The sequence below is a fragment of the Falco rusticolus genome, chromosome 7 (genome assembly GCF_015220075.1).
Source record: "Falco rusticolus isolate bFalRus1 chromosome 7, bFalRus1.pri, whole genome shotgun sequence".
NCBI classification, from domain to species: domain Eukaryota; kingdom Metazoa; phylum Chordata; class Aves; order Falconiformes; family Falconidae; genus Falco; species Falco rusticolus.
The window spans coordinates 34,920,600-34,943,285 of NC_051193.1; the positions used below are offsets into that span (position 1 = coordinate 34,920,600).

General features: G+C 41.8%; 1 protein-coding gene across 2 annotated transcripts in view; it reads left to right on the plus strand.

The window, feature by feature from the left end:
* Positions 1 to 22,686, plus strand: part of DDHD1 (DDHD domain containing 1) — a 67,505-nt gene that overhangs the window by 29,033 nt on the left and 15,786 nt on the right. For both annotated transcript variants that reach the window (XM_037395559.1, XM_037395560.1), the window contains 4 exons: positions 1,798 to 1,926; positions 3,725 to 3,872; positions 13,581 to 13,687; positions 13,868 to 13,974. In XM_037395559.1, the coding sequence (XP_037251456.1) occupies positions 1,798 to 1,926; positions 3,725 to 3,872; positions 13,581 to 13,687; positions 13,868 to 13,974 (491 nt within the window). The remainder of the gene's footprint in view (positions 1 to 1,797; positions 1,927 to 3,724; positions 3,873 to 13,580; positions 13,688 to 13,867; positions 13,975 to 22,686) is intronic.

The following is a 22,686-nucleotide window of genomic DNA, read 5'->3' on the forward strand; positions in this document are numbered from 1 at the left end:
CTTTCCAAAGGCATCAAACTTCCAGCCCTCCTCTGTCAGCTTCCCCAGGAACATACTCTGAGAGGGATTTTACAGAATGCAGGTGGAACAGCTCTTAAAGACCTGCTAGACAATGGAAGGCATAGAAAGTCTACATCAGTCATGGAATTGAGGATGGAGGAGATTGGAGAGTCATCTGCAAGGAGGTCCCTTGCCTTTGCCACCAGACTACAGTGCCAGTCTCAGGACACCACAGTCTCTCTTGCGTTGTCTCCAAGCGTGAAAGAGGAAGTTTTTTCTGGAAATTTCCTTTTCCAGTTCTAAATTGAGATTACTGGATGTGGACTCATCTCTGCACCTGCAGGGCTGCTCATGAAAACATGTTCATTGAGTTCTTAGTAGGTTGCTTCTTGCTCTGGCCAGTCATTACTCTAAGCTGACATGTCTGCTCTTCAAAGGCAGGCTTACTTCCTTTCCTGTTCTTGGTCTGTCAGTATAAAACAGTCATACAGTTCTAGTTATTTTTTGGGAATCAGTTGTTTATTATGAAGTAATCCTTTTCTAATCCCCTTGTTTCTTACAGACTTCATTTAGTTTTTCATTGGACTACATCAGGTCTCTCTGCGTTAGCAAAGAAGCAAAAAATAGTACAGGTCACAACATCTAGTTTAACATGGCTGGTTCGTACAGTTGCAGAGTTAAAAGATGAAATCATGATGGCTCAGGCTTTCTCAGAATGTTTTTAGAAGAGTATAAAAAATTCAGTTGAGTGGCTTGAAATAGAGGACAGGTTAGAACTCCACTTTTAAGGGGAAAAACCCCAAACCCAGAACAACCCCTCTGGGTGTTTTCCATGACTTTGAACTTTTTTAGCAAGACCAGTGACAGTTAAGAACACTTTTTGTTACAGGGCATTTGCTGTTGTCAGCTCTCCAAATGTTGCATATCCCACCTTAGACCAGACCTAAGCAGCAGATTTCCAAATTTAGGTGAAATCCAAATTCCTAGTAATACAGCTGTGGTACTGCTTTGCTCATGCAAGCTCCAAACATTAGATGAGAGATTCTGATTTGCATTATAACATGCCTGCTGTCCTTGGTCCCGACAATCAGGCAGTGTGTCATGAGGTTGGTCCCAGAGTTCAATCAGTTCCAAATCTGGAAAACACAATAACTGCGCAAAAATCACTAGAGCTCTTAGTGGTTTTTGAAAGAGCTAGATTCTGTTCTGTTCCAGAAATTACCCATTCAGAGGCTTTCTCATTAAACTGCATTTCCAGCTCTTAAATATTTCTGAAAGAAATGCAATGGAGCCTTGTAGTAATGGAGCCTTGAAAGCCTCTGTGCTGCTGCAGAGGACAGTCAAAGCCAGGGATCTGGCTGTACAGACACAGGAGAGAGAAGACAGCAGTGAAATTGCTCTTTTTCTAGTGATGACACTGCGTGGGGCAGCCACCTGGTCATCACACCAACCTGCAATATTTTAGGATGCATTGCCCTGCTCCCCTGTTTTTTTGTTTTCAGCTAAGGCAATGTTTTAGAAACCTACCATCCCAAAATGAGAGTGGGAGGAGAATGATGTGAAATGTCCTTAGAGGCGGTCTGCCAACTGCTGCTTGTCCTGGTCAGATTAATCCTAAATGTAAAAACTTCTTAAGGTAAGAAGTAATACAGATTGAGGTATAATGGAGCTCTAGATTTTAACCTGTATGTAAATTACCCTTCTTTCTCTCTCTCTTTCTCTCTCTCTCTGTTTGAAGAGGCTTTTTTTTTTCCCCTCTTACCCATCTAAATTAAATGTTGTTCCTTTTTGCTGCAGCTTTTCATAGTCTAAAGTTGAGTCGCAAGCATGTGGACTGGCACAGTGTGGATGAAGTGTATCTTTACAGTGATGCAACAACATCTAAAATTGCAAGAACTGTTACACAAAAGTTGGGGTTTTCCAAAGGTAATATTTCTCAGAGTTTGTAAAGAATATTGTAAATACTGGTATTTTAAGTTTGTTACTTTAATGCTAGAGGGATATTTCAAGTTTGAAGTTTTAATGTAACTAGGCCACTTCGGCCATTGCAGTTTTTACGGAACAGTATATGAGGGTCCTTAGATCGTTGCACATAATTGTAACTAGATGTACATAGGCTATGACTGACTTCTATGACTTTTTTTTTTTTTTTTGATGTAGCAGTTACCATTATGTAATAAGTGTATGAAAATACTATAGTGGCTGAGTCCAGCAGCTACAATATAAGAATTACAGTTCCCTTTGCAACCTTTACCACTGCATACTTGCAGACTGTGATGCATTCCTGAAGTACATGATCATACCTTCCCCTCTCCCCACCTCTTGCCTGTTTTTCCATGCATTAAACAGACATATGAACTGAGAGGAGGGATGAAGCGTTTAGACAGAAATTGTTTGCAGTAGGAATCCAGGCTCATTTAATCTTAAAACAACCAGTCATAAAGCCACCAAGGCTGAGATAGTTGGAAGAGGGGATGGTCTCTCAAGCAAAAGGCAGGTTATTGCCAACCTAGAAAACTGGAACTTGTCCTCCCTGTCATGGTGCTCCTAATCACTGCTGGACAACTACAAACACAAGAACATACGCATCTGTTTTGTTCCTTAGTCTCTAAAGAGACAAGATCAGCTAAGAGGTTTGGCTTTAATCTCCATACCTCTGTCCTGTAATTAATGCCCTCTTGCCCCACAGGGCTCTTGGGTGGATACTTATTTAATGTTTGCCAAAATCTAGTATAATTCAGTGCTTCGGTTCCAGAGGAAATGAATTATTCTGTATCCAGAACATGATTTGGATAGCGTGTAATAAATAGTAAGAACTGTCCCAAACAATTTGGTGGAAGAAATATCAAATAGAAGCCCACTTGGAAAACAAAGCCTGCCCTGTGTTTTACAGCCCTTAGTGGTTTTGGAGTGTTTTCCCCCTCCTTTAAAACGAGCAGTTTGTTCCAGGTTTTGTGGTGGGGAATATTGCTGCCTTCGCCTGCTTGCCCATCTGAAGGGGTTGCTGGGCTGACAAAGAGCTAGTGCTCATGCAAGGCTGTGGTCCTCTCTGTGGGTCTGTCACTAGAGGGGGATGGAGACACACTGTGCCAGTGGGTTTCTCGAGCCATCAGCACTGCAGTGGGAGAATACCCATATTTGCCCTGGGTAATTGATTTTGGTTTGGCCACTGAACTGGAGAATGAGTGGCAATATTTGAGATTGGATCAGCTTGAAACAAAACACAGGCTTTGCTTGTCAAAATGAAAAACTGTAAAGCTTTTCAACCAGCTCTCTTAATTGGGTCAGAGAGTGACACTGCTTACCAGTTTTGTGGCAAGATCATCTCCGTGATGCTTTCATGCTGTGGGAATAAGATGGAGATATAAGGAAGTTTAATGATTGAGACACATGGAAGAAGGGTATTGTGTTGTAAAAGTGGATGGGCAATTACACAACTGTTTTCTAAAAAGTTATTTTTCAAGACATTTCTGAAATTAGTTATCTTTACAGCGGAAATAGCCTACTAATATGTTGACTGATAAAACTACTGTCACCTAGTTGCTCAAATCTCTCAGGAGTTTAAAATTGCAGGTATTAAAAAATAAGTGCTATTTCTTTATGTATAATCTTATTTTCCAAATACTTTAATGTATTGGTCTGAGAAAAGTCAAACTTCTGTCAACACATAAGGCTGTTGCACGTTACAGAATGTAACTGATCTAGGATAATGTTTTTTCTACAGCTTCAAGTAGTGGGACAAGGCTACACAGAGGCTATGTAGAAGAAGCTACATTAGAAGACAAGCCACCACAAACTAGTCACATTGTGTTTGTTGTGCATGGTATTGGGCAGAAAATGGACCAAGGAAGGATCATCAAAAATACAGCTATGTGAGTGCTTTGTAATGTTTGCAGTACAAAGTCTGGCCTGAATATAAGGCTGCCGTTATAAATGACAGCAGACCCTTTGCTTTAAGCTGTGTCTTTTCCTGTTCCCTTCTCCTCCTCTTCCCAAGTCATTAGTCTTTATATTGTGGGTACACTGCTTTCTATGTTAAATTGGACGTATGGACTTAGTGAGAGCTGCTGCAAGCAGAAGAGTCAAGATATGTTCTGTTTTCGTTACCAGCACTTGCGACTTTCGGGGGACTGGCCTCTGAATTTCTAGTACCTGTGGTCGATGACTTTGCTGAGCGGGAAGAGATTTTTCATTTGGTCAAAATTGAGGGGAATCTCCATTGTTCCTGGTGGTTGTGAGAATAGTGGGCAAGTGAAGTGCATACTGGTAAGAGAGGGGAAATGGGGAGCTAGTGGGAATGTTGGCTTTCCTAACAGGGCAAGGTTACTTCATGCAGTTGGAAGCTATTGCTGTGAGACTGCTCATGGAGTTCTCTGCATAGATGCCAGTTGAAAAGTAAAACATGAGTGAAAGCTTACTGGATCTTTTCCTTGAGTCTTTTGTGAAGACTGGTTTGCAAATGGCTTTTGATTTGACACCTGAGCTAACTCAGAAGGCCAGTTAGGGTGCTGGTGAACAGGAAGAGAAACTCCTGAGCTATTGAGAATGCTGTACCTGAAAAGATTTTTTTTTTTTAATATTAAAAGAAATTGTAAAGTTGTGGTGACAGTATTGTGAGGGACGAGGTGGTGTAGAGGAATGCTTCATTAGCTAAAAGAAGAGCCTAAAAAAGTGTGAATTGCAGGTCTGTATTGCACAGATGGTTTAGTATATGTGTCCCAAATAGTTCCACGTTCCATCAAAGTTGACAGAAATAGTGGCATACCCAGTGGCTCCTGTGAAAGTATGCGGGGAGCTGGGATTGCGGATTTCGTGGTAAGAGCTTTGTGAACATCCCTTTAAATCCCGAATAGCAGTGCAGGTTGGTGCTGACATGCTGGAGCTCTGGTGTGTACCATCATGTCAGCAGGCTCTTGTGTTCAGCTCATTGTTCCACTTCAGTGTCCTCAGGTGTGGTAGAGTTAGACCTCTTGATTTCATTGTTGTGGCATTTGCATCTCCAAGCAGCAACCTGCTACTCCTCCCCTTGTTCTGGCACTACACTAACAGCAGCAAGAAATACACACTTCAACCTTGGAATTTTCTGCTTTTTCTTTTTCCCTACCCCATTTTCCCTTGAACATGCATACAGGGGTTGTATGGGTGGATTAACTTTGACTGAGGACACAGTGCATAGGTGTTCATTCTGTAAAAAGTCCTGCTTTAATTGGCAGCCTGTTACGTGAAAACTTTTATCTAAATGGGAAGCAAGGCTTTTTGTGCTTCAGTAAGTCTTGCTCATATCCTCAAGAAATAGCAGGCAATATTGCTAGCCTTTTAAGATGCTAACTATTGGCATCATGATGTATTCTGTACAGGATCTGCAAATGAAAGCATCATTTTAGATTGAAGTGTGTGTCTCTTTTTTTCTTTTTTTTTTCTTTTTAAATAGCTTAAAAAACTTACCAGTGAGGAACATCCCATATGTTCTAGGAGGAGATTTTAGAAGAAATGTCTGCCAGACCAGCATAATGGCAGCTCTCATAAGTCATCCTAGCACTTTCTGTTAGCACCTTCATCCATGATATTGGGGAGGGGGGGGGGGTGTTGGGTTTTTTTACATTCTTTTGCATTAGGAACACAGAGAGTCAAATGTTGAAGTGTTGCCTTTTTAAAGATGGTAAGATGGGTTAGGATAAATGTTTTCTGACCATTCCCATTCTAAAGTAGACGCTAAGGAGAAAGACTTCAGTGTTTTCTTGCTTTTAAATGCACATTCCTCATAGGAAACCTGTAGTTGCAGTCATGCTCAATCTGTAACTTAAGCCATAGGTCTGCCCCATCTGTGTCACCACTCTTTTCTTTCCTCCTCATATCTGGTACCACCAGCAGATGTAGAAGTCACCATTGGCCCTCAGAGTTGTCTTGGGGTGCATGTAGCTTTGAAGGACTTGGATGTCACTTGTGATATACATATGCTGGAGTGGGAACCTTGGGGTAGGCGTTCCTTAGAAATAGAAAGTTGCCTTTGGTTTAGGCCACAGCACATCTGTGTGTTCAGGGTATGTTCCTCCAGTGCCACCAGTCCTCTCTGTGGACTGTGGGACACCGATGGGGAGAGAACAGAGATGAGGCAGGTTGGGTAAGCCAAACTCCTTGCATTTTTTGTATGGTATTTGGAGGGGACTCTGGAATCTGCAGAGGAGAACAGTTGTTCAAGTGCCTTCCTTTTCTGCATCCACAAAAAAAAACCCTCTTGTGCATTTTTTCTTTGCCACATATATTTATTGTTGCTTCTTTTGGGGTTCATTCTGCCCTGGGATAATGCTTGTATTTATTTCATCCTGTGTGAGTGCAACGCTTCAGTTCATAGCACAAAAATGTAGCCTCATTTGAACAAGTGGTCCTGAAAGAAATAAAAAGTGCAGAAATACAGCTTATAACCCAGATATGGAATACTCTGTCTGTAACCCAGGCCAGTGAGAGACCCTACCAGAGCTCATCCGATATGCTCTGTCCTCACGTTACTGCCTTGAGAGGAAATTGGTGCAGCTCATGTGATGTATCAGCATCATTAGGTAGATCCTGTTGGTTACAGAGGTGAAAACAGAACTCTTCTTCCAGGGTAATTTAAAATTATATGAGCTAATTTCATTAAGGAATGGAGTTCAATCTAATCATTAATGTCGTTGGATGCTGTGGTCACAGGATGTCCTGTAAGTAGGTGGATGGAAAAGGTGCTTTTATCGATGCTTGAATGAACAGGTCTTTGGTAGATGTGACATAATTTTATTTCTTCACGGCGTAGTTAAACACATTTATTAGCTAAATGTAGCACGGCAGCTGGTACAACAAGCTGCTCCTGTCAGTGCTGATATTAACTGCAGAACTCATCTGGGAAGAGACAGTACCTCCTCCAGGCTGGAACAGTGATTCAGCTGACCTAACGTGAATAGAATAATGTACTGTGAGCCACTTCGGTAGCACAGGGATGAATATTTAAGGAAGAAGATGGTATATTCAGTATTTTGGTGTAATAGAAACTTAAGATATTGTGGCATACTGTACTTCATTGGAGGGTTTTTTTATTTGCCATCAGGTGCAGTATTCTGACATTATTAGGTTTCTGATAAGGCACAATGTTAACCTAAAAAAATATCATTTGGGGATATCCTTTTGTTTTACTGTGCACACTTTTCTATTGTTATTTGGAACATTTTTTCACTGGAGCCTAACCTCTGATTTTGTTGAATTTGTGCATCTAGATTGGGGGTGGGGAGGGGTGTCCTTATACATATGAAATAGAATTTAGGAATGTTACTGTCCATGTTTCCAACATGCTCTACAAAAAAATCCTATTGTTTTACCTAACTTGGGTAAAGGTCAGACCTTTAGGCTGACCACCTAAATTTCATCAGCTCCTGTGCTTGAAAATTGAATGAAGTAACTGTTCTGTGTATTTTCATAATAGCTGTAATGTTGTGATGCTTCTTGGCTGCTGTTGCCCTAAAGGTGGTATCTGTCTGCCTCTGTCTGAATCTTCTGTTTTGATTCGAAAATTGTATTTGTCTGTGCTGCTGCTCATAGTCAAAAAATTGCTGTCTGCACAAGCAGCAGCATCTTGGTGTTCCGTAATCACCAATTACAGTTTTATTGCCAGTCCCATTAGAAAGCATTTTAATTGCGGATTATCATTATAACAACTACTTCAGAATAGCCGTTTTGGTAAATTTCCAGTGGTATGTATGCAAGCCCTTACAGAGTGCAGAGCCTCTCGGAGACCTTTCAGTGTATTAAATATGTGCTGCTGCAATCCTAAATCAAGATTTCCTGTAAAATTTTTCCTATAGTTTTTAGTTTTTCAGATATGTGGTAGTTTTGCTTATTTTCCATGTAAACGCTTGCATTGCATTAAATACATACTACATGCTTGTTTTTCATTCTTCAGTGCTGGTAATATTTCTGAAATTAAGTATCCAAATGGTAAAAATTGTGTTCCAGGTTTCAACTTGAGTTTGTCTTGCAAGCTTAATGAGAAGTTCAGCCCAAGAGGTAAAAGGTGATAGTTAGGACATTAAATACTTTCATAAGAGCTTGTTTTGCGTACGTTTATAGTTATCTAACACATGACTGCATATTGGACAGGAGCTGTAACAGCTTGTTTAGCACTTAGATGTATCTCTGGATCTGTTCTCACGCCCATCCTCCCCCCAGCCCTCATTTCTGCCCTTTCCTTGCCCGCACCAGCAGGACTATCTGTATGGTCCCATTGTAAACTGGATCACTACAGCTGGTCTGAAAAACTGGAACCCTGTCTGGAAGATAGGAGTGAGTGGCAAGGAGGCAGGGGGATGTCAACGGGAATGGGGAATGCCTGATCTGCTTTATGCCAAAGGCAACATCTCACTGTGAAGGGCAAGCTTGCCTGCCATTTGGGAAGCAGTATTGGAGAGGGAGGCACTCACACTTGAAGCACTTGGATCTCCACAGGCTTGTCTCGGGGATCCTGTAACCAACTAACCAGAAGCTTGAGTTCCTTTGATCATGCAGCATCCCATTATTCTCCAGAAGGATGGAGTGTGAATCATGATCATGCTTACTTTGCATCCTAGAATGTCCACCTTTCTTCTGAAGTAAAATTGAGTCTGCATATGTTACAGAGCAGCAGTCTTAATGTGTCTGGTCTGAGAGCAGATAAATCCCTGAAGAACAGTGGCAGAAGATACTTGTGTCTTGCAGTTGCTCTTTGAAATCCTCCTTGAGCAAGACCTGAGTTGCTGTTTCTGCGGTGCAGCTAAGCTGTTGAAAACAGCCTCCTTTTCATTTCCTCTGGCTTGAACAGATCTCAGTTTTTATCACTCGTGCCTGCTACTCTCACTTCAACTTACCAAATTTAGCTCTAGCCAGCCCTGAGTTTCCTCAATATCTCATGGTATTGTTTCCTCAAAGAGTCAGTGAGTGCTGCCCTCCGTTTGAGGGCACTCAGGGTGGTGAAAGCAGTTGAGGAATGCTTTAGAGCATAATTGACCAGTTGTGTGACCAAAATCCAGGAATGGATCCACACAGCTTTGCAGGCAGTAAACAAGAGTGTAGGGGTTTTTTGTGGGGACATCCCATTGCCCTGGCTCTTAAATCAAGAGTTCAGAGTAAGAAGTTGGCTAGTGTAATGGTTTTCAAATTAAAGACCATTCCCTTTTTCTTGGCTATGGATCATCTGGCAGAAGAGAGTCTGCAAAGATGACTTGGGAATAAAATGAGTAACATCTTCAAGCCTTCAGGCATTTTGCTCTGTTACTAGCTCTCAAGGACATTTTATAAAATTTGTGAACTAGCTGAAGCTAACTTGGTTTGCAGCTCACCAGTTTTTAATGTAGTGTTTGTGACTACTACAAAAGAGTAAAATTAGTAGCCTAAGATTAAAAAAACTACAGCAATAATCCTAAATATGTTAACGTATTTGTGGAATATACGTGCTTAAGCAAGGATGTATACCTGTGAAAATACAGGTTTATTATTTATTGGTTTAATCAGAGAAAGGCAGCCAAGCACATTTTATTTATGGTGAGTCTCAAAGTACCTATTTTCAGGCCATTACTTCTTGCATGGAAAATAGCAATATGTCAAAATGCTTTCTAAGAGATGTGCTGCATCTGCACCTAGATGATTTTTTTTTTTTCCCCTTAGGAAAATCATGAGTTGTAGTTGTTACCATGTCTTTCAATATATAGATTGAAGTAATTGTTGCTCTGGGGTCAGTATTTCACCATTCGTTTGTATTGGAAAGGAGAAGAATTCTCTGCCTGTTTAGATGGGAATTTATTACTTCAGTTGGTCTTATTTTAGCAAGTGAGTAGAGAGACTTGCTATCTAATAAAATAGCTCATAATACTTATTTTTAAAAAGCCAGAAGAAGGAAAAGAAGAAAGCACCTTTATAGCAGAACAGGTAAGTGTGTGTATAGCAGGTATATATGCTGAGGTTTAGCATGTGAGCGTAGCCACATTGCTTGGCAATTATACCACAATTGTATTTAGAATTTATAGTGTCAAAGTGTTGCTCAGAATCAGTAGGAGATGTTGTATGGTGCCATTCGCTGTAAATGAGATGTGTTGCACTGGGAGTTGTTCTGCTGGTGTGTTTTCAGTGCCTCCATGATTCTTGTGATCAGGAAAGTGGTGTGACATTGCTGCTGTAAAATAATGAAAGAGGAAAAAATTGCACCTCTGACAGTATTTGGCTAGTAACACTGAACTGGATTGCCTCCAAAAGTTTAGTGGAAGGCATAAAAATTAAATGTTTTGGTAACTACATGGTTTGTAATCTGCAAAACTTCAGTCAGCAGTTATTAACCAGCTTCATAAGGTCAGTGCGCAGTGCAGTGAGTCGTAGTGGAGGGGCACACCCGAAACACCAAGAAATGCAACTGCAGCATATTTGATTTTACATCAGTGAGGTGGTAATTAAAATTCATTGAAACAGACCTTTTGTGCGCTTCTACCAGAATGTATTTTGCAAGGCGTAAGGAAGGTGCATGCAGAGTTGGGTTTTGGTTTTCTAATGTAACTGAGTGCTTTTGAATGTTTATCCATAATCATTCTAGCAGAAGCTTCGGACTATTCTGCCAGAGGCGGGGCCATGTCTGGACAACCTCAGCTGACGTCAGGGGGAACCCTCCAGATCGGAGTAAAATCAGGTTTTGCATTTCACAAAATTTGGATAAGGACACAAAGCTGGCACAGCTTTGAGGAGGGGAGACTGGAAGCTTTTGCCAAAAGCTTTGGCAGAATTGCTAGACTACGCTGTTTTTTCCCAACTCAGATATCTAGCTTCAGAAAGGAGACTTACAGTTAAAAAAAAGTCCTCTGTGTCAGTTTGCCTGTAAGTAGCTTTAGTAAGATCTGGACCCTTCTGAACAGGAAGAAGCCCTGTAGCTGTCATGTTTGAAGATGAGGATGTCAGTAGCTCTCTTCATAATGTTTACAGCTGCTACTGATGTGTAAATAGTTTGGGTAGTTTTCCCTGAACTGTTAGAACCAGGTTATTTACCGGTTCCTTCACTTAAAGTAGTTGTTGCCTTGTAGAATTTTGTGCTTTATTCATCTAGCGTTTCTATGCTTTTAAGCTTAGCAGCTTTAGATTGCTGCTTGGTTGGTCTCCTGCTAAACTTGTTTCTGAATCATCTTAGTTGGCCACCGTCCTTCATGCAGAGAAGGTTAAGCTCATTTGGCAATACCAAGGAATTGTTAGCATTTCCAAAGAATATTCATTTACATTTTAGGTCCCTGCATTTCCTTGTACTAGTAACCCTCTGATTTGTTCAGACAGGTGCGTTCCTCTTTTGTTTTGATTACTTAGGGACTCCAGGAATGTTGGTGTCTTTACTGAATTTTTATCTTCTTGAGAATCTAGAAATTCCATGTGGTTGAAGTTGGGCTCTCAGATAAGTGTCCCTAGAGGCATGTTTGTGCAGGGTCGTGATGGGGAGGGTTGTTCTGTGCTTTGCAAAGCTGGGTCAGATCAGGCCGTACATCAACCCTGATTTCAACAGATCCTCTTGCTGATTTCTGCTTTACTTAAACCTTTGACATCTTGTTGGACTAGAGACTAGGAGATTAGGAGTGCAATCAAACCAGGCTTTAAAAGCAGAGGTGCTGATTTGTTGCATTTCTTGGCTGTTTGGTCAGGCCATCGGTAACTGCTTTGGAAGAAAGGGTGTAAAGGAGGCTTCCTCTTCCCCAGAAAGCAGGTGTCAGTTATAGAGAAGTGTTTTGACCGCCTGCTTCTGAAATTTGGTACATCCTTGATCTGCTTTTTGAGTAGCAAAATGGGCTTTTCATTTCCCTGGAGAAAAAAACATAATGTTTTTGCAAGGTGTTGGCTTTTGTACCCCTTCTTCACAGAAGTGTGTTTTTCTCTTGCTGTGCAGCCGGTAAGGCTGAAGTAAAAAGATGGAAGGTATTTTGCCCAAAGCCACCATGACATACCTCTGCAGCCCTCAGGAGCTGCTGGTGGTGCCTGAAATTCATCTCTGTGTTTGTTCCACCAGACACTGGCTTCCAGCTCTTCTGCACAGCCTAAATCCCGCTAGTGAGCTGCGGCTGAATGGGGCAACAGCTACACAGAGAGATTAAGAGCAAATTTTGTGCAGGAGAACAAGAGAGCAAACATCACGGAGGAGCTTTGGGCAGCTCCTGGCTTCATCTTGCAGCTGCCTGCTGTGTGCTGCTGGCTTTGTTTTAAAGGGGGCTGAAACTAAGACAGGAGTTTGGCAGAGTTGTCTGTGTAGTGCTAATGCTGTGTTGGTGCAGACACTGCTCATCAAATGGAGCAGCTTAAGTGATTACTGTCTCAGGTGCTAGCAGTGATTTAGGCTAAACTGTCTCATTTCTATTGAAGAACAGAGGAGCATTAATATATTCAAGGAAAGTGGCTCAGCTAGGGGGTTAAACTTACAAAACCGTATATGGACTGGTAGAAGTGCAGATGGGGGATTAATGTCATCATGCCTTTGGTTGTAGCAATCATTAAAAGGGATTTGCTTTGAAAATAGAAGAAAAAAAAAAAGTTGGAACTCTGGGGTTTGCCTCAGAAATAAAAAACCCTCTGATGCTTGCAACTGGGAACCAGCTGCTGGAAACCCAGCAGTGCTGACCCTTGGCTGGAGCTAGTTTGTCGTGCTCATCTTTAAAAATGCTAATACTATTGGGAGCCAAGATTAATGTAAAGGAACAAAAGGAAAATATAATGCTTTCTCAGTGTGGTTGCTGATTTTGATAGAATGAATGGGTATTATACTATCTTGTATCATTTCATGCTGGGTTTCATTTTTTACGGATGGGTCTTTTATACAACACAAGTAAAATAGCATTTTTAAAAGAGTGTTAACATACTGTTATTCCCCTTGCCCTCCAGCAACAGAGAAGGTCAGATGTACTTTGGGGTTGAGGTACTTTTGGTTTTTTTTCACATCCCTTGAGAGAGGTGCATCAATGTTCATGTTCAGATATGCTTTAAAAATACGAAGTCTTTTAAAAGGACTGTTAGCCTCTCCAAGTTGAAACACCAGTAAGTGATCCTGTTTCTCACTTCAGAGCTCTCAAGCCTTCTCAGTTGCTATGTGAAATTAAAATAAAATTCTGACCTTTCAAGCAATATTTTTTATATTTTATTTCTGTTTAAAAGCACTGAATTGTCTTCCTTACATAGTCCAAATGGTTGATTTCAGTGGATTCAGGATTTCAAGGCAGTGGTAAAATTCTTAATTTTCAGTGACATCCTACCCCAAACCCCCCAGACTTAACAGATACCTTTCAACTGAATTTAAGTGGTTTATGTTAAGCCCATAGTGCAATATATTTAAAGGTTTTTAAACTGTTTAGAGCATGTAATACACAGAATTTTCCATTATATGACAGTTTAAGTACTTTATAACAGAAACAGGAGGTTGAGGTAATTACCTATGTTAGTAAGCAGGTATTGCATACTTGAATAGTAGTAATGCAATAAATGTGTTGTTGCTGGATGCATTAGCTTTATTTGATAAGACCACCAACAGTAGTCTTTACAGGAACATGTTCTTTTTTTTTTTTTCTTTGTTATAGCATGCGAGATACTGCAAGAAAAATAGAAGAAAAGTATTTTTCCAATCTTGCAACGCATGTCGAATTTCTTCCGGTTGAATGGAGATCAAAACTTACCCTTGATGGAGGTACATTACTTAGTTCTTTTGCTGTTCCAGTAGCTGCAGTCTGCAAAATTGTCCCCAGAAGTTCCATGCCGTGTTCTCTGCACGTGCCTTGTTGGGATTTTATCATTCTCAGACGTGTAACTCAAGCCTTTTTTCTTTTTTCTCCACCCACCCCCCCACCTCCCCCCGCCACCCCCTCAGACACAGTGGACTCCATTACTCCAGATAAAGTACGAGGTTTAAGGGATATGCTGAACAGCAGCGCAATGGATATCATGTATTATACAAGTCCTCTTTACAGAGATGAAGTAAGTGTGATTTTATGTAAGTGTTACTAGAGCAAGGGACATAGAGGCTGAAACAACTGGGCTTAGGAATGTAAGCAAAGTTTCCTTCTGGGAGACCCTGCTATAAAGAAACTAACACTTTGCAAGTATGTAATGGACATCCGTAGCAATCAAAACACAGAGATGTAGGAGTGAGAGGAGTAGCAAAACAGGAAAAGTACAATCGATGTAATTTGTTCAGAGCAGAAATGTCCAAAATGGATCTGTATCAGCAGCTTAGAAATGGGAATGTTTTTTACAGCATTTTCATGCATCTGCATATTCAGAGCAGTGGGAGTCCATAGAGCTGAGTTTCTTCTTACCTCTTGCAAAATCCGTGGACATGTTTGTTAGGGGACTGTTCCTGTACTGGACGCTCCCATTTTACCTTGCCATTTCTGTGTAGGCACACGTGTATTGCTTTAGGCTCTGTAGCTATAGGTGACCCCATTAACCCGAGAGGAAAAGCCTTGAATAAATGATAAAAAGCCCACAATATATGTATAATACATCACCCCAGCAGCATCCGTTGTGTATCACGCTTATGGGAAAACCCCTGTGGGGATGTTTTAGGATTAGTTTCTATAGGAATTGTAGGGTTTTTTCTGTGTTGACTACTTTATGTATGAAGTAATGGTAATCTTTTTGCAGCCTTGGTGCACTGCGGTGGGGTGGAAAGCTAGAGACACTTCCAAAGCTTACGTGGGGATTTGATGCTCCTTTTCATTAAAATTAGGTGTGTTTAAGTCCTTTAAACTGGCAACATAATTTTTAAACCTAAGCTACCTAATAATACCTCTTGTCGTGGTAGCAGCAGTGGTGGTGAGATTGCTACGAGCCTTTTAAGCTTCCAACACTGGCAATAGGTGTACCAAAAGCAGTAGCTCTCCTGTTGCTCAGTGACGCAGAGTTCATTGTTCAAGGCTCCTGGGTGCGCTGCTGTGTGTCAGATTTCTCTGTCTGTTGTGGAGCTGAGACCAGCATGAACTGTTGTGGCAAGTGATGAAAACTTCTCTGGCAACTTTAAAATAGATTATTTTTTTAAAAAAAAAAAACTGCATTAGGGGCTTGGCATGTCTGTGGGCATTTTATGGGAAATGGATTAGTGAGTAAAGTTCAGGTATGCTGGCCAACAATGCATGAAAAATTTAATTCATTGCTCAGGAGAACTGTAGTTTTTCAGGTATATCACCATCTCTCAGGTTTGAGAATTGACAAATAAAATGAGTGTGCTGTGGCTGTGCTTAGATCTGATTACAGAAGACGTAAGTTGTTTTTTTCACCTAATCAAGTGAATTTTCTTGGAGTGTTTGCAACAATATGCACAAGTCGATCATGCCTTGCCATATTCAGACTGCATTCATAATCTTACAACTTTCTCAAAGCAAAGGTGTACAATTTGAATTGCAGGTATTTGTCAAAAAAAAAAAGTGCTGTTACAAATGAAACATTAAAACCTTGAACAGGTTTCTGAAATGCATCTTCAGTGTTGCAGTCAAAAGGTTTGGGATGCAGGTTTTCTTGTGTTCATTCAGCTACAGAGTTTGTGTTCTGCCTTTGAGTTGTCAGGGATGTGACTACTTTGACTTTACTTGTTTGGTTAGGAGTTCTGTAAAGCTCATGGTCATTAAATAGTTTTTGTGTATTTTTTTACCTTTTATTTTGCCTTTACGTGCAGAAAGGAGACTTGTTTTGGTTTGGGGTTGGGGGTTTTTTTTGTTACTCATCCCATTTTATTTTCTGTGACCTAACTTTACAGAGTTCAAACACAATAGTATCAAGTTGAACGTTCTTCTGGAAGAGGTCGGGGGTTTTTACCAGGTTCAATGTGGAGCCATTTTAGGGCACTTTGAGTGCTCATTCCAGCTCAGAAATGAGCCTTGTCTTCAAGTATCCACATGGTCACGCGTTGCTCAGATGTAGTGTTCCTGCTCGCACTTCGTCACACCAACATGATTCTTTTGTATACTGTAGGCACTTCTAATGCTTTCTATTACATTCTGAAAGTATCTGAAAAGGATCACATTAAACTTTGCTGTGCCTCTGTGAAATAAATTGAGCAGTGCAGTGAGTTCAGCCTCGGGAAGGGTAAAGTCGCCGTTCACCTGACAGCACTCAGCAGTGCTTTGATGTGAAATTCTTTCTACTTCCAAGGATTTCCCCCCACATCTAGAAGTAACGGAACGGCTACTTTAAAGCTTTTAACCACTCTTTAACAACTCATTGAGGGATTTGCAAGTGGGTAGCCACTATCTTCTTTCAGAGGGAAGAAACCTTGCGGTATCAGCTTTTACATTAGATAGCAGGGAGCTGTTTCAGGTGCAGCTGGATTGCGCTGCTAAGCGTTACAGGAGCGTGGTGGATGTGACCCCCTCTCTGATTTCAAGTATTGTTTCTTCTATGGTGTGGTAAGAGAATACCCAAAAGGTGTCTCTGACTTCTGACATGTAATGTGATTCCAGACAGGTATTAATAATTCAGTACAGCCGTATGAACATCTCAGTCTGGTCTCAGAGTTCACTTTGGAGGGTGTCTGCAGCCAACAGATTCGGCTGTGGCGTTTGTGGGTGGCTGCAAGCGAATTGTGCTACACACGTCCTTATCTATATAGTGGTCCATGATGAGTAAAAGATAATCCCTTTTTAACACTGCACAGATAATAAGGAAAAGCAGTAAATTGATATTTTGATGCACACATGCCTATTCCTAAATGAACAGTTGTTTCACATTTTAATTCTGACCTTGCTAGTGCCGTCTATGGTGACGTAATCTTGGAGTTTAGTGTCTTCAGTGGGTGACTTCATTTCACATCTGTGTCACTGTAGCTTCATATTTCTTAAATAATAAATGGCTGTAACAGAGATTAAAGAGACTAATTGATGCATAGTAAATTTAGTGTTCTCACCTTCATTATATTGTTAAGTGCTTATTTTAATGATCCTCACTGTACTTACTTGCAGGCTAATTGTAATTCTGTAAATTATTGATCTATGTCTTGGCAGAAAATGCCTTTAGTACAGGATATAAATATTATTTACATCTGTCATCCCAAGATCGCTAAAGATTTAGTGCAAATATTGCAGTAGCCTCAGAAGATTAGTAGGAAATGTTTGTGGATTACTTCTGCCACAGCTGAAGAGCAGGGGAACGTGGTGGGCATTGAACGTTTCTCACCAGCTGAGGAGAGGAAATGAAGAAGCTGAGGTCTGGGACACGAGCGCTGTGGGCTTGGTGCTGGAGGTACCTTACAGGCTTTGGGAGGCCGGGGGGAATGCAGCGTAATGCAGCCAGCCTAGCATTGCTCCCTTGGGCAGACTTCACTGTCCACCTTAAAACGGCTTGATGGTTTGCTATTTATACACATATTGAAAAGGAGAATTGACAACTATACTCTTGAAATTGGGGTTAAGTATAAACGTTTACTGGAGCTTTCACCCCTCTGATACGAGCTTTTGCAATGGAAATGTCCTCTCACACGCTGCTTTCAGCAATAAAAGGCAATTGTTTTATGTGTGTTTGAAAACAAGAGAGATGTGTAGCAGGAAATTTTTAACTGAGGCTATTTCAACACTGGTTTTGCTTATTCTGTTGAATCTAATAGTCAAGGAGCTGCTTGGCAGCACTTTCATGGCTTGCTTAATTCATTTGATTGTCCTTGAATGTATTCTCAATTTTATAAAGTGATAGGTTACTGGGTCTGCCTGAACCTAAACTTAGTCTTGAACAGAGTAACTTGGTTAGAAACGGGTTAGATTCAACTTTCCAACAGCAAGAGGGGTACTGAGAGAAGAGACTCAGGTCTGGGCAGGTCCGCCGATCCTTTTTCTGTAACATCACTGAGACACGCAGCCGTTGCTGTCTGTTCACACAGCTAAGTCTCATTCTGGTCTCTCATCTGTTGTTGTGACACTCTTCTGGCATCCATCAGTGATGCCGTCAGGGAGCATGACAGCTGTTGTATTCTGGAGGGTCAACAGTCTCGCCATTTCTGCGTTGCATACTGGCATGTTCTCCTGGTTCACCTGAAGCAAACACTCCTTATCTTTGCTTTTGTGGTCCTTCACAATCCGTCCTTGAGCTGCAGCTCTTTTATTGGCTTCTAAGGACCTTCTGCCTCCAGTTGGCTCATTTATCTTCTTATTGCCTGCTTGCGGAATTTCAAACAAGTGTGCACTTTCTCCTGAAGTTCTCTTGACATTTGGAGGGAGCTGCTTGCAAAACTCCCTGTTCCTCAGATCTCCTTAAAATTCCTTTCCCACGAAGCCTACAAAAACAGTCATGCTATTCAAGCTGGAGGGGGTGCAGAGGTCAGGTTTCCTGCACTCCCTTTTCATATGTAGCTGTTGGGGTTTTTTTTTCCCCTTGGGTTTCAAGCTGTTCATGTGAGAAGATTGTCCAGTGGGTGAGGGTCCTGTGGAGATTGCAGAGAGAAAGAACCTCTGAAGGTTACAGCAAGGGGGTGGTCAGAGCTGAGAGCAATCTCAGAAGAGGACAGTTAGCATAGCCCAATGGGAGAGTAAGTGTTTTTTTTGGCTTTGACCGACCAAAGAGATTGGGACTGACTCTGACTGTGTGCTGTATCCAAGTTTTGGCAGTAGGCAGATCATTGAGGATTTGAGCAAGAGCAGCATGAGTTCTTCGTTGCTTCTGTGCTCAGGGTGCCAGCAGGGGTTTTGTACTCCTGGTTTTCTTGGGAAAAAACCTCATTTCCTGGTTATTGAGGGGGAAATGTCATTTTCTACCCTGGTACTTTTGGCATACACTGAAACCACAGTGATCTGCCCATTAGAATGGGTAGGAGATGAAGTTGTTCCTGCCTGGCTGTCCTTGGTGTGGGTCCAGAAGGCGTTTGTCTACCATGCACGCAGCCGTCTTCCTTCTGCTCTGCATAGAACAGGCGTGCTTATTTACATTGGTGTCTCACAAAGCTGCTTTTGCATCAGAGGAGGAATGAACAGCTGTTTTGGATGCTGGTGCTGGGGATTTAGAGGTTTGTTTTTTTCCAGCTCAGCACAGGATGCTGTTAATTTTCTGCGTAAAAGGGCTTTGGCTGAGGCAGACAGCAGCTCTGGATGTTTCACTGCTTACATGGTTACTTGCTCCCCATCATGATCCAGCAGTTCAGGCTTACCAGTACCCAAGAGGTGGTTAGAGACATGATCCTTCTGTGCCCTTACCAGGCTTGCCACAGCTCCTTCTTCTGCCTGAGATGACAGTGGCGTGTCTCATATGACTTAGACTCCCATCTTGTCTTTATAAAACACATGCCCTTGTCGCCAGCATTCCTGAATGGGTGGAACGGGCTGTTATTTTTTTGACTTCTTGGAAGCCATCTGCCAAGCAGGCATGTAGCTGGAAAGCAGAGGGGATTTTTGGCCTGATCAAGTCCGGCAAGCTGTGCCTTAGTCAGCAACAGTCAGGTTTTTGGCTTCTCCTTGAATTGCATGGCTGTCACGCTGGCTCTCCGTGGATGTGCAGAAAGGCCATTCCTTGCTCTGCCTTTAATTTGGTTTTGTGGAGGGCATAGAGTATTTAACCTCAGTTTGTCAGAGTATAAGCTGATGAATTCAGAGTAATTTGATCCTGCAGGCTTGAGTTTCCTGCATGTAAGATTTATTGGCAAAACTTCAGCTGATAAAGGGAGCTTCAGGCAACTAGTAATCAATCTCCTTTTCATGAAGCAAAAATGAAACACATTCCCAGAAGAGCTTCAGAGAGGAACAGCATCATACCACATCTGTTGAGTTGTCTGGTGGCATTTTTTCTCCATTCACTCTTGTTTTGCTGAGATCTTTGACTGCTGGAGATCAAGTCTCTCCTTTGCCCTTTGGGACCAGACTAGAACATGTAGGGAACACATCAGTTTCTTGGATGCTGCTCTAGCAGACTGTATCAAAGGCTGTGTCTGTGCTTCTGCCACTTTTGAGCAGGTCTAAAAATTGAATAGTGTGTAAGGGCTTTCTCCCCAGCCTGAGAATTGCAGGGTGCCTTATGTGCCCGATTATGACCCGCCATAGAATCAGTCTTGGAAATCGGATTGCATTAAAGGCTTCTGGCATTGCAAAGTCCTGCTTTATTTGTATTTAATTTTCTCTGGGTATCTATAAGTATTTGCAGTGGTACAGCTACAAGTCTTGTAGCATTTTAACCCTGCACTAAACTTTTCTACTGAAACAAGTGGTCTGCAGAAGGTGCTTAGGAAATTTTTCCCTAAAAATCAGAACAGGGAGAGAGGACTTTTCTAAGGAAGAAAATAGGGACACTGAAAGATTTTCTGTACCTTTCTCTGAAATATTGCAGTGTCTTCAGGCTGACGCTAAACTAACACTGTGGTGGAAAGGTCAGCTGGGAGGAAGGGATTTGATACGGCTATTTTTTAAAGAAATAGGAAGTGTTCCCTTTGTTACGGTGGTTTGATCCGTTGGTAACAGACATAGAAGCATGCTGCCTTTCACTGGTCCTTCTGGAAGAGCTGAGGGTAAGGAAGCAGAGCAGAGCAGCTAGCAGATTAGCAGTCAGAGCACTGAGCGGCGTTTGTGGGAGCAGCTGCACAGGGGGGAAAAAATGAACTCACGTTGCTGCTGCATTTATTCTTCTGTGAGATATTTGAGCTTATTTAGTCTGTGGGAGAAGCCTTAGGAGATAGTAATATGGGTTGGACAGAAACTCAAATTCTAGCCTTTTTGTGGGGAAAGCCTAGTGAAAGCCCTGCTGAGGGAGCTGTTGGAGAGCATCACTGCTGTGGGGGCTGGAGGAGCAGATCTTTGAACATTCAGTGCCGCTGGTCCCCAAAATAAGGTGGGAACTGGGAAACTGGGAGGGAGGAGGCAAGAGGGGAGATGGAAAGAGAGAGAGGGGGGAGGCCATGTTGCATTCCACTTTTTTTTTCCTTCCCCCTTTTTTTTTTCTCCGCGCCCCCCCCCCCCCCCTTTTTTTTTTCCTGGATGATTTCTGCTTTCCTGTTTTCAGGCAGAAACAGCAGGTGCTTCCTAAGCACGTAATAGATCCCATGGACTGGCAGTCAGTGAGGCTTGGGGCTGGCAGAAGCACTGGGAAAACCAGTGGAAAAGGGGCTCCCTTAGTCAGGAAATCATTTGATGTAGATGGAGGAGAGCAGGAGGAGCTGTCAGCAAGCTCAGGATGAGGCACCCTTTACTTGCAGCCTGACACAGAGATATAGATGTGGAGCAGCCGTTCGGGTGTTGTGGTTTTGGGAGGCTGAGAAGCGAGTTATTTTGTTGGATTTTCTTTTTTAATTAAACAGACTGTCATGGACCCTTTAGAGGGAACAGAAAGACAAGCTGTGGATTAAAAAAAAAGCTGCTTTTAAAATGTTACTGTGATGCCATCTAGGCAAGAAAATTTGATAGGTAGTTGTATTTTTCATGTTTAGTTTCAATGAAAAAAGTCACTGATTTTAACAAATATAAAGCCAATTGATGTTTACAGAAGGTATTTTTATATGGAGTGTTAGGATATATATCAAGCTGTAACTACAAAAGCAATATGAAAGCACTTCATGTTGCTGGACTAAAGCCCTTTCCAAACCAAGCTTTACTTTTACAAGTTAGAATATTGTATGTTTTTTAAGACTTAAGAAAGTAAATCAGGGTTAAATACTACCTTAACTTCCTATACTGCTTAACGAATTAATTTTTTAGCTAGGACTTAAAATGAATATGCTTTTTTCTTTTTTTTTCCTTACTATATACCAAAAGGTTGAGTTTCTAATCTTAGTACTGATACAGAACTGTTGGCAAGATACAGATATCCATAAGCGCTTATGGCAGGTGGAGGGCTTCTGGGTTTGTTATAGCAGCAAACCAGACTGTTCATAGTGCCTGAAAATCTGGAGGCTTTACTACAGCAGACCTTCTACTCTACAATTAAGTTAGGTAACCAGTGATTTGGAGTTTAGAAACAATCTCAGTCAGATGATTTAGTTGAATTAAATGCTTAGACTCTGGCCTGAAAACTTCCAAATCTGCATCTGTGTGGAAATCCACGCCCAGTTTCTTCGTTGCTGTCCACGTTTTTGCCTAAGGTCTCAGTAACAGTGTGTTTTTAAGGAGCAGGACAGTTAAAAACAGGGTTGGACTCAGTGTCCAACCAGGGCTCACCAAGAATATTCTGTCTTACGTCCCCAGATAGCAAGAGAACAAGACCTTTGTAATGAAATGCCACAGGCTGGGGGGGAGATGGACATAATATCATTCTTCCTGGAAAATACCTGCTTTTCCAGGGAAATAAGCTGTGTAGGAATAGGCGACAAAGAGAGTAGGGTACAGGGCTGTTGGGCAAGTTGGGCAGGCCATTGCCAGCAATAGCTTTTATGCAGCAAGAAACCAAGGGAAGTACATGAGTTGTTGTGCATCTTGCTTTTCCCACCAGAGAAGAAATCTGGGGATGCTGAGATATATTAACACAGCTTGTTTAGGATTTTATTAAAACAAGATGGCGTTGCTCATCTCCCTGATGTACTGACAGGGATGCTGGAAGCCGTGATAAGTCCAGCATTAGTTTGCTTGGTATTTTTAACACCACTGACTCTGAAACCAGTGCTCCATCCAGACTGTCTACTGTATGGGTGGGGGTCCCTGGCTCCCTGCTGAGGTCCCCGACGGCAGGACGGTGTATATTGGCTCCTTTGGAGGGTACCACGGCAGCCAGCCATGCACACTGCTGGATACCAGT